The sequence below is a fragment of the Lactuca saligna genome, chromosome 6 (genome assembly GCF_052625555.1).
Source record: "Lactuca saligna cultivar CGN05327 chromosome 6, ASM5262555v1, whole genome shotgun sequence".
Classification (NCBI taxonomy): Eukaryota; Viridiplantae; Streptophyta; class Magnoliopsida; order Asterales; family Asteraceae; genus Lactuca; species Lactuca saligna.
In genome coordinates this window covers 17,699,114-17,714,414 of record NC_136422.1, presented here as the reverse complement: position 1 = coordinate 17,714,414, position 15,301 = coordinate 17,699,114, and the positions used below count along the sequence as shown (strand labels likewise).

The 15,301-nt window shown below is 32.3% G+C and overlaps 3 protein-coding genes across 4 annotated transcripts; 1 reads left to right on the top strand and 2 right to left on the bottom strand.

Annotated features, from left to right (window-relative positions):
- Positions 1 to 426: 426 nt before the first annotated feature.
- On the top strand, positions 427 to 1,756 carry LOC145002598 (N-terminal acetyltransferase A complex catalytic subunit NAA10-like). The gene is made up of 2 exons (XM_078961841.1): positions 427 to 870; positions 1,312 to 1,756. The coding sequence occupies exons 1-2, from the start codon at positions 571 to 573 to the stop codon at positions 1,561 to 1,563; spliced, it is 552 nt and encodes a 183-aa protein (XP_078817967.1). The 5' UTR covers positions 427 to 570; the 3' UTR covers positions 1,564 to 1,756.
- A 1,199-nt stretch (positions 1,757 to 2,955) lies between these two features.
- Positions 2,956 to 5,638, bottom strand: TRM9 (RNA-binding (RRM/RBD/RNP motifs) family protein). Its single transcript, XM_078962432.1, has 8 exons — positions 5,440 to 5,638; positions 4,601 to 4,907; positions 4,415 to 4,516; positions 4,229 to 4,315; positions 4,019 to 4,144; positions 3,679 to 3,927; positions 3,471 to 3,536; positions 2,956 to 3,339 (listed from the first exon to the last, which is right to left on the bottom strand). The coding sequence occupies exons 2-8, from the start codon at positions 4,901 to 4,903 to the stop codon at positions 3,283 to 3,285; spliced, it is 990 nt and encodes a 329-aa protein (XP_078818558.1). The 5' UTR covers positions 4,904 to 4,907; positions 5,440 to 5,638; the 3' UTR covers positions 2,956 to 3,282.
- Positions 5,639 to 6,434: 796 nt separating this feature from the next.
- On the bottom strand, positions 6,435 to 14,749 carry LOC145000284 (rop guanine nucleotide exchange factor 14-like). 2 transcript variants are annotated; one of them, XM_078959486.1, is made up of 9 exons: positions 14,472 to 14,749; positions 12,434 to 12,619; positions 8,900 to 9,304; positions 8,093 to 8,247; positions 7,927 to 8,001; positions 7,584 to 7,841; positions 7,096 to 7,449; positions 6,825 to 6,993; positions 6,558 to 6,750 (listed from the first exon to the last, which is right to left on the bottom strand). In XM_078959486.1, the coding sequence occupies exons 2-9, from the start codon at positions 12,516 to 12,518 to the stop codon at positions 6,713 to 6,715; spliced, it is 1,539 nt and encodes a 512-aa protein (XP_078815612.1). In that variant the 5' UTR covers positions 12,519 to 12,619; positions 14,472 to 14,749; the 3' UTR covers positions 6,558 to 6,712. The 2 variants fall into 2 exon arrangements, with proteins under 2 accessions (XP_078815611.1, XP_078815612.1); XM_078959485.1 differs by having other exon boundaries at positions 6,435 to 6,993; positions 14,472 to 14,748.
- Positions 14,750 to 15,301: the final 552 nt, after the last annotated feature.

Genomic DNA, 15,301 nt, shown 5'->3' with positions numbered 1-15,301 from the left:
AAAAAAACGTATATTTACATGTATTAAAAACGTTTTTAAAGTTTTTTTTTTTGATTTAAAGATTTTATATATGTATTTAATAATACATGTAAATATGTTTAAATGAGAAAGACTTTAAAAACGTTTCTTAAGATGTAAAAACATATAAAAATGTTTTTCATATATATTTTGGATTAATTTACGAAATAATTATAATATATTGGTTTTTGCAGATCATATTATTTTTTTTTAATTATTTTTTGTATGTACACAAGCGTCTAATTAATTTGTTACGGAATGGACCGGAAAAATATCAAAATGCAACATTTTAATGGTTTTTAAAATTTTTATATAAAAAAAAATTATTGAAAAATACTTGGTAAACCAGCCCAAAATATGATTTCGCTTTTATTTATAAATTTCCAAAACCAAATTAATTTATATTCATTCGGCCCTCTTCGTCCTTTATCGTTCCCAATCCATATATCTCTAGTGTCTACGACGATAACCTAACCTAACTCATCGTCTATCTATCGTCTTCTCGCGAACGCCGAAAACCATACCTATTCTCCATCCATTCGCAGAGCAATAATGGTGTGCATACGCAAAGCAACGATGGATGACCTGTTTGCAATGCAGGCCTGCAACCTCTTCTGTCTCCCTGAGAACTACCAAATGAAATACTACTTCTATCACATCCTCTCTTGGCCCCAGCTCCTCCACGTCGCCGAGGATTACGGCGGAAAGATCGTTGGATACGTGCTTGCCAAGATGGAAGAAGAGACGACGGAGTGTCACGGCCACATCACTTCTCTCGCCGTTCTCCGTACGCACCGTAAGTTAGGGCTTGCGACAAAGCTCATGACCGCTTCACAGAACGCCATGGAACAGGTTCGTTTTTTCAAATTCAGATTTAATTTCTTCTTTGTGTCAATTACAATAAATTCGATCATACTTCTATCTTGTTTCACTTTAGGTTTTATACGTAGGGCTTCTGTACATACATAGGTGTTCAACTAGCATCCTATTTGATTGCATCTGTTAGTAAAACTGTCTTCTAGATTCCTGTAGATTCCTGTGAGCTCTAAATCAACGAATCATGTTATTTTTTGTTTTGGCATTTATACAATTGAACATTTCTTCCATCTGAACTCTGAAGATCAAATAACAGAAGAAACGACACATCATGTATTATATTTATATCTGTAGTGAAATTTAGTGCTTTTTACAAGTATAGTATTATACTTTGATTATGCTTTCTGGAATCGAGTTACGTTTTCTTGTGTACACACAGGTATCTATAATCGTATTATATTGTGTTGTGAATACTAGGTGTTTGGTGCGGAGTATGTGTCACTGCACGTGAGGAAGAGTAACCGTGCAGCGTTCCATTTGTACACAGAGACACTTGGATACCAGATCCATGACATAGAGGCAAAGTATTATGCAGATGGAGAGGATGCATATGATATGAGGAAGCAGTTGAAGGGGAAGAATCAACATCAACATCAACATCAGCATCAGCACCATCATCACCACCATCATGCTGGTGGTTGTTGCTCTGGAGATGCAAAAGCTGAATGAAGAAGGAAGGAAGGTATGATTTAGTTGTAAAAGGATGTTTGTCATCATTGCAGTCACTTGTTTCTGTACACTTGGTATTTAAATTTGAGGCAGGCAAGCTGTCCAGGAACTTTATGCTAATGTGCATTTTTTATTGTTAGTGTTGGTTTGGTGCCATATGTTTTTCAATAAAAAACCTGATAATGTTGTGGTTTCTTGCTGAAACTGAGTCCTTTACTAATATGTTTACTGGTGTTGTGTTTAACACCATTCTATCAACTCACTCATCAGTTCATCCATCAATCCATACGATCCATCAATATGGCCCATCTAATTTGTCTGTTTGATCCAATTGATCCACCCGCCTAATCGGTCAATCAGCCTATCCAGTTGTCCATTCTCCAAACAATAATTCATTCATCCAATTTATGCATTTGACTAAGCAACTATGGATCCATCTAAACTGAATGTTCCATGTAATCCATTCAATAGTTTGATCACTCTCCACCCAAGCCATATATATCGAATCCATCAAATACATCTATTGAATCCACACATCTCAAAAATCAGGCCAATCCATCAAATTAGGTTATGTTTTGCGTACTAGCTGAAAAGTTAGCTGTTATATAAAAAGCTAGTTGGTAGCTGAAAGCTGATAAAAAATAATGTTTGGTAAAGCTAACTAAAAAACTAGTTGAAAGATATAAAAACGACATAAAATGACATTTAAAAGAGTGTTTATATAATTAATTAAGGGATATATTTAAAAATATTTTTAAAAAACTCATAAAAAGCTATTATAAGTAGCTTTTTAAAAAGTTAGCTAATAAGTTATATTTCAACTTGCCAAACATAAAAACTTAAAAAATATCGAAAAATAAACTAGTTTATCAGCTAGTTGTGGCGTGCAAAACCCTTAGAAAAATAAAATAAATGGATTCGGTTGATGAATGATATTGATGTACGGGGTGGACAAACACATGGATGGAGAAATTGATTGATCTGGGTCGATGGACGACTTAGATAAATAAAATGAATTAACTTGTTTGATGGATTAAATAGATAGATCGATAAGATACATCAATTATAGATGATTTGATGATGGATGAATCAAATTGATCAATTTGATGGATACAATAGATGGATGGATTATATGGTTGGATCAATTGAACTGATAAATGATTCATCTATTAGACGAATATGATGGCGATTAGATACAATATATGGATGGACCGAATGTAAGTATATATATGAGATAAATAGATCAATCAGTAATCACAATTTTTTAATTTTTGTCTTATTGAGATAAAAAAGTTACGAAGTTTGTCCTTTGTCCCACCTTTTTTAAAGGGACAAAAAAGTTATTGTGTTTGTGCCATTAACATGTGTGTTGATTGTCATTACAACCTCATGTTGTCATTAAAATATTACGTCGTGGGATAACTTGCATGTAAAATAATTTGTTCTAAGATGTAAAATCATTGTGCAACAAGCAGTAGAAACCACCCCTTGGTGATTTGGTAACAAAATCATGAACATGAAAAGGTTGTAAGAATTTGACATTTCCACTAAAATCAAAACATACAAGTATTATACCCAAGTGACATTGGCTCAAATCCTCATGTAATATAATCTGGAAGTGTTGTTATGGTTAGCAGCAGCTAAGCATCAAAGGGCCTAGTAGAATGAATGATATAGTAACATGAACATCCATAAGGCTTTGCTTCCTAATCTCTGGTTTTAGCTTTGAGAATCACAGAACTGAGAGTAATCGCATTGGCATGGTCCTTTTCTCACCTACACAAACAAACATTTCTACTAACATCCAACAACAATATCATGATCCCGTTTCAAATCTACCATGAAAATGAGAAGAAGGGTGTTCAAGTCTTTTGCACATGTCAAATGGATAGTTATAGTTGACATACCTTGCGAAATGTGAAGGATACTCTTCTTGAACCCCTTCTAATCACGGTATCCTTCACCTTGTCAACCTACCAAGGAAAATATCCAACAATTAAGATTCTCAACCTACTTAATGACTATAACACACCACAAAATTTAAAGTTACATAGTAGAATCATATCACAAGAATATGCAACTTAATAAATAAAACTGAAATCTTGCAAGATGTACCTTATGGTGCGGAATATAATGTTGCCATGCATATCTTCCCTCTCCAGAAAGCAACAACATTGATCGAGGAGGCAGATAAATTGCCCTTCTTCTAGAATTTGACCTTTCCTTATCTCTATCACCATCATCAGACCCTCTAAACTCCATAATGCAAGGCCCTGATAAAGAAAGGCTGTAAATTGAGCCCTCAAATGCTGAATGGGTATCTATATGTGGGGATAAACCCACACCCATTGGGTATTCATTTACCTGTAATTTAAAACTTTATAAATCATTACAAAAAATGGGAACACAACACAAGGGTTTCATAACAGTTATTTACTTATTATATAAAAAATACCGTTAACTGGTCTAATGATACATCTGCAGCTTCATCAAGCTTCTTAAAGACAGGAATTTTTTCAAGTATACAATCAACAAATGATGGAAGGTTGCCCAATCGATGTTGTGTATTAACATTCCTTATCTACACCAGTAAAAATTATAAACATTATTTCATGACAACTTTCAAGCAATTAAAGATTATCCAATAAATATTTGTACAACTCACATCATAACAAAACTCATAACCATAGTGTTGAACCCTTCTCTTTGCAAGACTATGCCAAGGCCTCGCATCAACAGCAGCAAGCAATTGCTGAAATTGTCAAAAATAAATGAAAGTAGGCTTTATTTTTTGCATTTAGCCCTGTATTTATATATACACATAGATACACACAAAGTAAGGATCCTTCACCTCCTCTTCTTGAGCTGAAACAAAGTCATGAATCAAGTAGATGCCAGGAATATTCAACTCTGATGCTTCTAAACACACCTCAACTGAATCACTAGCCACAATCTATCAAAAAAATTGGCAATCTTTAAGATCCATTTATAATACATTTGTTGGAAATGGAATTATGAAAACATTAATTGTTAATACCTGCAATTGTGGTCTTTGCACAGAGTAGCGGATGTGAAGAGAACGACCTCCAAGATCAGGACATGGACACCTGTCCAATGCTTTAAGTGCTGATTGGGCAGAATTTTCATCATAATAAGAGACAATAACACGAGAGCCACTCTCATCAGCAGGGTATACTCCTTTTACTGTTCCAAATTTACTGAATGCTGATGTGATAGAATCTATAGTAAGTCCAACAGCTGGACCACAGTTGGCAACATAAAGGTTACAACATAATTCATCATCATGTCCCTTGGGACGTGTAAATTTTGGCAACCCCATTAATCTGCAAATGGTTAAGAACGTAACTCAGTTTTGAGAATTCTAATAGAATTGTTTTCTTTTTTGTAGGAAAACAATGCAGTCTGTTTTTCTTCCTTGAATAGATTCCATATTCTCGAATTTACAAAGATCAAGTATACAAGTAATTACGTTTAGTAAACTCGGGGGCATGGATTTACTTTAGACAAGATTGTAGAATTGAAGGTGTTAGCACAATGCATCAGTACAAAAGTATTTCCAAATTTTATGGTCATAAGACTGGAACCTAATGATCTGAAGGAGAAATAGAAAACAGGTCGGGATAAGGGTCAATGCTAATGGAACCACTATCTCCCCCTACGGATTGATTTTTCAATCAAGTCAGAAAAAAAATAATAATACAGTAATACAACAAATGGGAAACGCGAAGAAACAAACAAGGTGAAGAAAATCACTGAATGGAAGCAAATAAGACAGGATTCCAGTTTGAGATTAAATTAGTTCTTAAAAGTCACCTATTAATTCAAAATCGATTAGCTTGTGAGAGAATCACAAACCTGCAGGAGCTTGCGTTATCAAAAACGAAAAATTGTGGTCGGAGCTCAAAAATTTAGAACCTTCTCGGCGTTAAAACATGAGGCAGCTGCTCCTCCTCCGTTCTTCCTCCCACCGGCGATATCTGTATGCAGGTAATCTCTTTTTGGGCCTTCCGATGAGATAGTCAGTTGATACTTCCAATTTCATGATTCTTTCAAGTTTCAAGTTTCATCGATGGGAGTACGTTGGGCTAAAATCGTAGTCTTGGGCCTAGAGCCAGGTGGATAAAACCCGGATTATTTTATCCGGATCCGATAAAATTGGAAATTTTCCATTTCGGATTCGGATAATCCCGATCCAAAATTTTTGGTTGGTAATTATCAAATCTGAATAATAAGGCGGATCAATCTATCCAGGTTTTCTGGAAATTTTCGGTTTTTGAAATCGGTTTGCTGACTGGTTCAGGTCCAGTTTAAATGAGTTTTGATTCTTTTTTTTTTTTTTTTTCCATTACAATAAGTGAAACAAATGCATACTTTTTATAGGCGAGCTTTGTTCTTATTTTTTACTATATCCCCACATTCTTATTGTATCTCTTCTTAAAGTAGTATATAAGACTTGGTTAATGATAATGTGGTTTAAGTGTCGTTTACGAGCTTAATGGAACTTAAGTTGTTAAACTTCATCATCATTTCTTGTAACCACTCGTTGTCATATGTCCATGTTGTGTTTTGCTTTTGAAATATTTCCTTGACTAGGATCTATTGTGGATTTAAGTTCCATAACCATTTTTATTCTTTTATTTTAAAGGCATATCCGATCCAAAATATGATTTGGATTTTGAAGCTATTTCTTATTCATTTTAAGGCATAAAATGAATAAATTTGCTCAATTGTCGTTGTTAATCTTCCATACACACAGGTAACCATGTTTCTACATAAGTCAAAGAGTATATATGGTTAAATGCTTATTTTCTTAATTTATGCAACAAAATGATTTTTTAGACGAAATGGGGTTAATTTTATTTATGCAATAATTTCTATTCATTTCATTGGTAGAGAGACAAGATGGAGGTTCTTGATTCTTACAAAGTACAAGTCTGTACTTCAGTATTAAATAAAGCATATACATGGCATAATTTACAAAACTGATATTAATTATGGTGACATTTTGGGGGGTGTAAAACAAGCCTCTTTTCCCAAACAACATCGTGGGCTTGGAATAGGTGTTGCTGCAACAGAATTGGTATTTGATTGATCATCACTTAATAACGATGATGCATACGAAGCTTTTTCAGCTTTTAACAAACTGAATTTCCCCTGTGGCTGTATCTGTATGTTGTTAATATTATCCATCAGTGTCAGTGTGTGCCTTGCACTTATACCGTAAACATTTCCAGAAGTACCTGACACATTTTTTATCCCTGGAACTGGAAGGGCATTTGTTGCCATTAATGGAGAATTGGGATCCATCAATACATCTTGTTGAGCAATATCTCCGATTCTAGTCAGTATGTTGAATGCCAAGTTTCCAAGAACACGAGAATATGCTTCCAAAATCGCATGTCCAATATCCTGTATCCGTTTCACGAGACACAATTTTTATTTTAGTCTAATCGACAACTTGTCCTAAAAGTAAAAGGGGAGTTAATTAATTAATTAATCAGCTTTGCTCACCTTGCCATATTGGATTTTCATGACATCAAGAAATGTTTGAGGAAGGTTAGGGTATTTGATTCTGATTTGCTGCAAAAGAACTTCAGCTCGGTTTATCAAGAACTCCATCTTATCAAGCTCCATTGATGGATCCTTTAAGGACCATGATGTTCTTGCTCTTGCTGGTGATTTTGCAACACTGGTTTGTTCCAAGATTTTTTCTTTCCAAGCATATATCGCTGTTTCTAGTCTGTTAATAGTCTCAAGAGCAGCCTGTTCAGATTTTAAGTTGAGCAACTTCAGCATCCCGATGGCTGAAGAAGAGATTGTATTCAGTGTTTTATAAAGATCATCACCAAGACTCGCCTTTCCAGACTGTAACATATGTAAATCAACAAACAAAATAATTAGGATTTACCACTATCACTGTCACAGTCACAGTCATAGTCATCATAGTCAGTGGGATCCAGTCCCACAGTCACAACATAGTGTTGTTATGTTTTTGTTACCTTGGGAAGTGCATCTCCAATGATTTTTGGAATAGGCATTTCGATTAAGATGGTTTCGTTTATAGATTTGGCAGCTTTGAAAATTTGGTGGACTAATTTCGCCTGATTGAGAAGCTTCTTCCTTTCACCATCGGAGAGCCCATTTTCGGGTACTTGTGGGACAGGAAGCCACCCTCTGTTGTTCCTTTTGTCTGTTTGGAGATGGACACCTCCTTCCTCATACCAAAATTCTGAATGCTTCATTGAGTCTAAAGTTTCCTGTCATATGTTTTCAATTCAATGATGGATTGGGATTATGTCATTCGAATCTAATCATGTAATGGAAGAGAGCATGAGGACATACAAGAAGCATGGAGTCTAACTTCCGTAGTGCTGGGAGATTCATGTGAATGTCCCCACGAGCTTTTGGTCTCATTATCTGCTTTGATTCAATGTCAAATAGAATACGTACAAAACCTGTTTATTAAATTGAAAGTTGAAAATTTTACTATTAATTAAGGAATGCATGCCTCTAGAGTCCGGCCATTGGCACCATATTGCTTAGCGGGAACCAACTCAACCATATAGTTAGTAGGTGCAAGCAACCACTCCATTTCTCTTCTCCACTTGCTCTTTCTCTCTTCTCCCAATGCCTCTAGTTTCCATAGCTCCCCAAATACACTTCCTGTCATTGTTAATTGGTTGCTATTTTTTTTAAGGAAAAAGTTCAATTTCACCAACCAAATGTATTTTCGGTGCACCAAACATCCTTCAAACAATTTTTTGTGTTATTTATACTATTATCACCTGCAATTTTCGACGCTTATAATACTTATACGGCGTTCCAAAATGGTCGCTGAACTTTTGTTTATAGACCAATGTCACTTTTGTTTTTATACCGTAAGTTCTTGCGCTTTTTATTTATTATTAACAATAAATATACACACACAAAAAAAAAAACGATCAATTTTTTGTTTTTGGATGAAGAAACATCTCTGATTTGATTTGCGTTTCGATATTTGCTTTGTTTAGTGAATGTATGTGTGTAAAACAGTATAAAAAGCATTAAAAATTATAGTATAAAAGATAACTTTTTACAGGACCATAGGTGAACAAATAAAAGTTTATTGACCATTTTGGAACGCTATATAATTATTAAAACCATTCAACTATAAGACCCGATCATAATAGAATAAATAGTTCAAAAAGAGGAAAGTTTATGTGTTGACATTCAAAATTTCCCTTTTTTTTTATTATCAAAATCTGTTGCTAATTCCTTAGAGGTTGCCTGATATTTGTAGTTGTGTTATAAGAGACTAAGAGAGGCAACAATGTACCAGCGAGTTTTGTTATGGAATTGGACAGAGCCAAAGCGGAGGAATGACCCTTTCGCCCTCCGGTGGTATCTTCACCCAACAAGAGCTTTGCGAATTTTTCTTTCATTATTTCCACATCAGAGATTTGTGGTTTTATTGACAGTTTTTCTTTTGTGACACTTTCTGAGTACTCCCATTCATCTGGTTGTTGTTCATGTTCATGTTCATGTTCATCCCTTTTCATGATTGTCCATTGAGAAGAAAAGGATCCTCCTGAAGCATTGTTGCTAGAAGAACAACTTGAATCATCCTCTTCATCAAGAGAGTCAATAGTTGGACATTCATCTCCTCTACTTGTAACACTTTCATCCTCGCATGAGTTAGCATTAAGAATGCAGCTTTCAAGTCCATTGTATGTCATAATTCCTGAAACATTTTAATTTTGAATTCAAATTTACATAAAAATGTTTGAAAGTTGTTGTTTATGGTTGATTTTGGGAAGGGCATCGACTATGAATTATGGTTTTAGTGTAACGAAATTGATTTAATTAAGTCTTAGAGTTTGATGTAGAACATGGGGATTCTACAAGATAAGAGTATATTACAAGAGGGTAGGTGACACCAGTGATACTGTTACTAACTATCAAATAATGCAGATTCTTCCGTGACAACAAGCACATGCTGCAAGTGTTGTAGCTGCATTTAAAAACTGTCTCTAGTTTTCATATAGAACGCACTATAGGATTTTTTGTTTTTTTATGTAAGGAAATAAATGGCAAAGTTGCAATTTAGGCAAAATACCACTAGAGTCGTGACATAAAAAATAATTCCTCATATGAAGATAGATAGATAGATGACAATTTTTTGACACTTATTACATTTTTGTGGGCCCGCATAAATGAATTTTATATACATAAATAAATATACAACTTTTGGGTCGACCTTGAGTACCACTACTAATGTACAACTTCTTTTTCTTCTTCTTCTTCTTTCTCTTTTGGTTCTAGTGTTATTTTCCCCTTTTTATGGTTATCCACAGTTTCAAAAGGTATATTTAAAAGATAGAAACAAATCTACAATAATATTTTTTAGGGTAGCTACTGTTATATTTTTTCAATTGTAATACTAAAATATGGTACCTTTTTACTATAAAAAGCAAAATTTCAACAACCAAATACCAAGTAAAGTCAACCGTTATTTGATGCAAGAAGAAGGGTTGTAACTTGTATCCTAGGACAACCATATAACACATTGTGCACATTGTATTATATTTATAGAGTTATTAATGTTTTCTTTTGATATAATTTGAATGAATTATATTTTGCTTTTAAGAAAAGTTAATGGAAAAGGAAAAATGAAATTATGAAAGGTAACATGGAGAGAATCAGAAACCGGAGATGAACAAAACATTTTTTACGACTTTTCAAAAGCTAGAAAATGACTATTGTGTCCCCACCACCACCACTTAGGTATCTTGTAGTTATTTCTTTTCTGGGTGTGGGTGTAGTACAACTAGTTACATAAATAAGAAGTCAAAAAATTAAGGACCACTATCTCCATGTCGGTCGATAAATAAATATTTGGTAAACAATAGCCATGCAATTTTCATGGCAATTTCATCGTCACTTTCGTATTCGAATTTCTTTAGCTTTTTCATCCCAATTACTAACGCAATATTTGGTATGTATAAGTTAATATATTTTTCGAGATTATTTGAATTTAGTGTTTAATAAGCTTATGAAAATAGGTTATTGTAGATTACATACTAATTTATAAGCTAGTTTTTTGATAAGTTATTTTCAATAAATTATTGATAAATAAACAAAATTTAGGTTTTTAGCTAACGTGACAAACACAACTAATTTTTCGGGATAAGTAGTAAAGCAAAACTTATGACCAATGTTTTGGTCTTGATTTAAAAAAGTAGTCATCTTTTCATATACATAAAGAACGTTATTTTTTTTTATTTTTATTTTTTTATTTTAGAAATTATGACGTAACCTACAAGTCACACACTCATTTTCCCCCTAAAATCAGGCAAAATGTACGTTTATATTTTAAATACAATTGGATTATGTACTCAAGTAACAAAAATGCAATAGATGACATTTATTTATTTATTTACCTCTACTCATTTGTAGTGAGTTCTCAAGTACTATCATAAAAGAAAAGTGTGCAATTTTCATTAACGAATTTCAAATATTTCTCTAAGCATTGTGAAAATAATTTGTGGCACAAACAATAATGGACGACGTATGGGACTTCACAAAACATATTAGTTGTTGCTTTCAACAATGTTTGATAGTAGTTAAGTGGGTAGAAGAATCAACATCCACACACTATTTACAAAGAAGACATGACAAGACAACATGCCGCTAGTTTCTAGGCACTAGTTGACACTTGAATCACGGCAATTATTTCCAAATTTCTAACAATTTTTAAAATTATAAACATCCAAGTTTTCACTGATAAAGTTTGATTTTTATGAAAAACTAAATATTCTTATGTATATAAAAGACTAGATAGAATTATATACCATGTATATAAGAAATCCAAAAGCAGACAAATTAATATCATCGAAAAAGGTTTTTCACTTGACTTGTTAAAATTTCAGGTTTGAATTGTATATCTTATTATCCACAATTTAGAGGGTGTTTAAGATTTTTTTTTGAACATTTGAAAGAACTTTTAGGGAAAAAACTTATTGATTTATGATGTGTGAAAATATGTTTTTTTTTTTTTTTTTTTAATGTTTGAGTTAACTTTTGTGATATGAAAAATCAATAAATCGATAAATTGTTTTTAAAAAGTATTTGTTTAACTTATACATATTTTAAGGGTATTTGTCTTTTACAACATAAATAGTTATAAAGAGTTTTGCCAAATTATACATCCAAACTTATTGAAATGTTATTTTTGAAGGATTGATGACAATATATTTGAAGTCTTTTTCATATTTGTTAAAACATTTTTTTTTTTTTTGACTTTTTGATTTTTTAAAAAAAAAAACATAAGTCAATAAATTGATTTTTAATGAAATCCCAAACATCCTTCTATTCTATCTACTTTAATCGGCAAGGATGGATGTCATATTCCACACAAGCCATATGTTTTTTTTTTTTTTTTGGATTAACGATTGATTTTTTTTTTTCAGATTTTGTTTTTCTTTTAAAAACCAACTTTAAGTTTTTTTCCGTAATTAATTGAAAATGTTACATTTTATAGAATTCAAAGTTTATATATAGTTGCTGGGTTGAAAAAAATAACAAATTCTCACTGGTTACATCTGGAAAAAAGAAAAAAAATTCTAGTAGTTGAAAACCTAAAAAACACTGTAACATTGGATAACAACTAACAATATTTGAAACCCAATAAAAAGCCCAATTGGTTCAACTCATTAAAAATACAAATACTTATTAAAACTTTGAAAAACAGAAACCAAAACCAATGAATTTTATCAATTAGATGCAAAAGAAATTAAGGCATATGATATGCGTGTGTGCGTGAAAAAAAAAAGAAAAAAAAAAAAAAAAAAAAAAGAGAGAGAGAATCTACCGTTTGGTGTTTGATCAAAATCGATGCTATTGCTGATTTCTCTGTTCAACGTACAACAAGCGAGTCTTCTCCTCAATAACACCATCTTTAATGGACTATTATCTATATTTAAATTTAATGTATGTGCCCTCAAAGCTTTTCAGATGCTTTTTTCGGCGGGGAATACAAAAACTAGGAACCAAGGTCCTGTATCACAACAAAAATCCATTAAAAAAATAAATAATAAAGTTATGATTCTCATAGGTATTTCCATTCCTCATTGTCGACTTATTTTGGATTTTTGCACAAACAGAAATCTATCGCAACAAATTTATACTAAAAGATTTAAACATTCCTCTTGGTGTAAGAATTGAATGGCAACTAGATCACGATTGTTTACATTTGGTTACGTAGCAAATGTTTAAAAAAGATTATGATTGAACATTATTTATGATTGTTTAACAATGAAACATGAAACATTATTGCAGTTGGTCACAGTTGGAACATTAATGTTGCCTATCATATCATAATAAAAAAGACTTTTGAAAAGCTACATATTCCACAATATTTGTTTTATGCTAGATGAAAAAAATGATAGTATTACTTACACAGATGGACTTAATGAGGTAGGTGCTTTGAATGTACTAACCAATTCCCTACTTTTAATTTGAAGGGTTATCAACCTTAAAATGACACTGACATTGTAACAAACTAAGAAAGAAAACGTTACCAAATACCAAATGCCAATGGTGTATTTAATCAAAATAATTACAGACAAAAAATGACAAATAACTGATAACAAAGGTTAGCTAAATGTCAATTTAGAAAATGACACATACCAAAAATGTATCTACACGAATCTCCTTCATAAAAATCAAAATAACCGAGGACTCGTTGGGTGATATGTTTTAAAAAGTATAAAATCACCTTTGATCTTCTTCTGGTTTCATATAATCTAACTTTTTTTTTGTCGAAGAAAAAACTAACGTTTGAAAAATTCTTTATTTAAGGTAAAGAACTTTCTTAGGTGGTTATCTTAAATTAGAAAATGATAAAAGTTTGTTACCTTTCTATGCAGTTACCTTTTTCACTAAATTTTATATATGCCTGTTATAAATAAGATATATATATTTTTGGTAATCAGTTTTAGCGGTGTAGACATAACAGAAGTTCTCTAATGTCTTTATATTTTTATTTTTTTATTATCGAAATGGTTCGATGATGTGCTTTAATTTTATTATTTATCATTTAAAATGTATTATAAATAAATAAAAATATGGTTCATTGTTAAATACTTAAATATAAGCTTTATAATAAAATTTAATAAGATAATATATTTGTGATGTTAGAAACCAGACGTGTCCACATAGAAACTCAGATATCTGTTATGATGTAAGAATTAATATGATAATAATCATTTCGTCGTATTGTCTCCATCACAAAGGAAGATCAATTTTCGTTTTCTGAGAGTACAAACTTTATAGTTTCATAAGTGAAGTTGGCATTTTATTTAATTTATTTATTTATTTGGTGTTCTTTATTGTTATTTTTCTATAAGATAAACAAAATTTTTAACGCTGATCCTTCTTTACATAATTACACAATGACTCTCTCATAAAAGTAAGAATAACGTTTTTTATGATGATCCTAGCTACCACATGTTATATAAAAATAAAGTTACCACATATATATCATGTAGTATGATGCATAGTAGGCATAAATAATATAATTCATTCCCGATCAACCAACCAATATTCTGAAAACAACTTTTGCTTAAATATTATTCAAAATTTTAACTTATATATATTAATAGATGTTATCATGTTAATTTATTTAAGTTTTTATAATCACATAGGAACAGCTAAGATAACTTTGAAAAAAGAAAAAGAAATGTTTTATTTTTAGTAATTACACGCAAAATTGAAGATCGCATTGCTGATTGCACACATCAAAGTGATTACCAAAATTTCAGAATTTTGTATTTCAAATCTGATCGGATTTCGAATCAATCGTTCACAGAAAAGAGAACAGATTTAGCAATAAAGGGAGAGGAATATACCTTCTGGATCAGAGCATTTGATTGATTAATCTCTTCTTCATGAGTTATATGACTGCAACGAGACATGCATCGAATTGCCATCGCCATTAATGAAGAATCTAAAGCGAGAAAGAAGGAAGAAGGTCAAATTGGTAGGTAAACTGCTGCAATGCTCATTTAATTGGAATCCACCATCTATGAGTGATGCTGTTACTGTGTGTGTCAGTGTGTGTGTGTGTAAGAGCAAATGCAACGGTAAAGAAGAAAGAGAGAAATTTCGTTTTATTTTATAATGATGGGGAGTATGGGATCCAGTGGAGCAGTAGTTGGTTTGTTCCCTCTCCAATTTAGATATGTGGTGGATAGTCCGAGTAACTAAACCGGTAATACGGGTGGCAATCACATTGGTTCTCACGTCTCGGGTTGGGCCGTTAGAAAACATGGCCCAGATACAATATGTATGATTAGATTTTTCATATGGTTCAACACTAATCGTGTTTATTAAATACGTACATAATTCGACTAATCCATTTAACTATATTGGTTTACGAGTAATAATCGTGCTCATATGTTATAATCTTGTTGGGGTTTCTGTCAATAAAGGGATACATATGAACTTCTTGACTGATCCGTTGGAAAGAAGATTAACGTTTAGACCAACCAACATTTTAGTTTTTGGATGAACATGAGGGAAAAGATCAACGTTTAGACCAACCAACATTTTCGTTTTTGGATGAACATGAGGGAAACACGCATGTGTAGATCTAACAGGAGTTTCCCCCTCTTGTGGGCTTGGGAAGTGGGGTTTTCAGTATGAGGCGGTTTATTTTAAAAATTGTTTAATTCAAAGT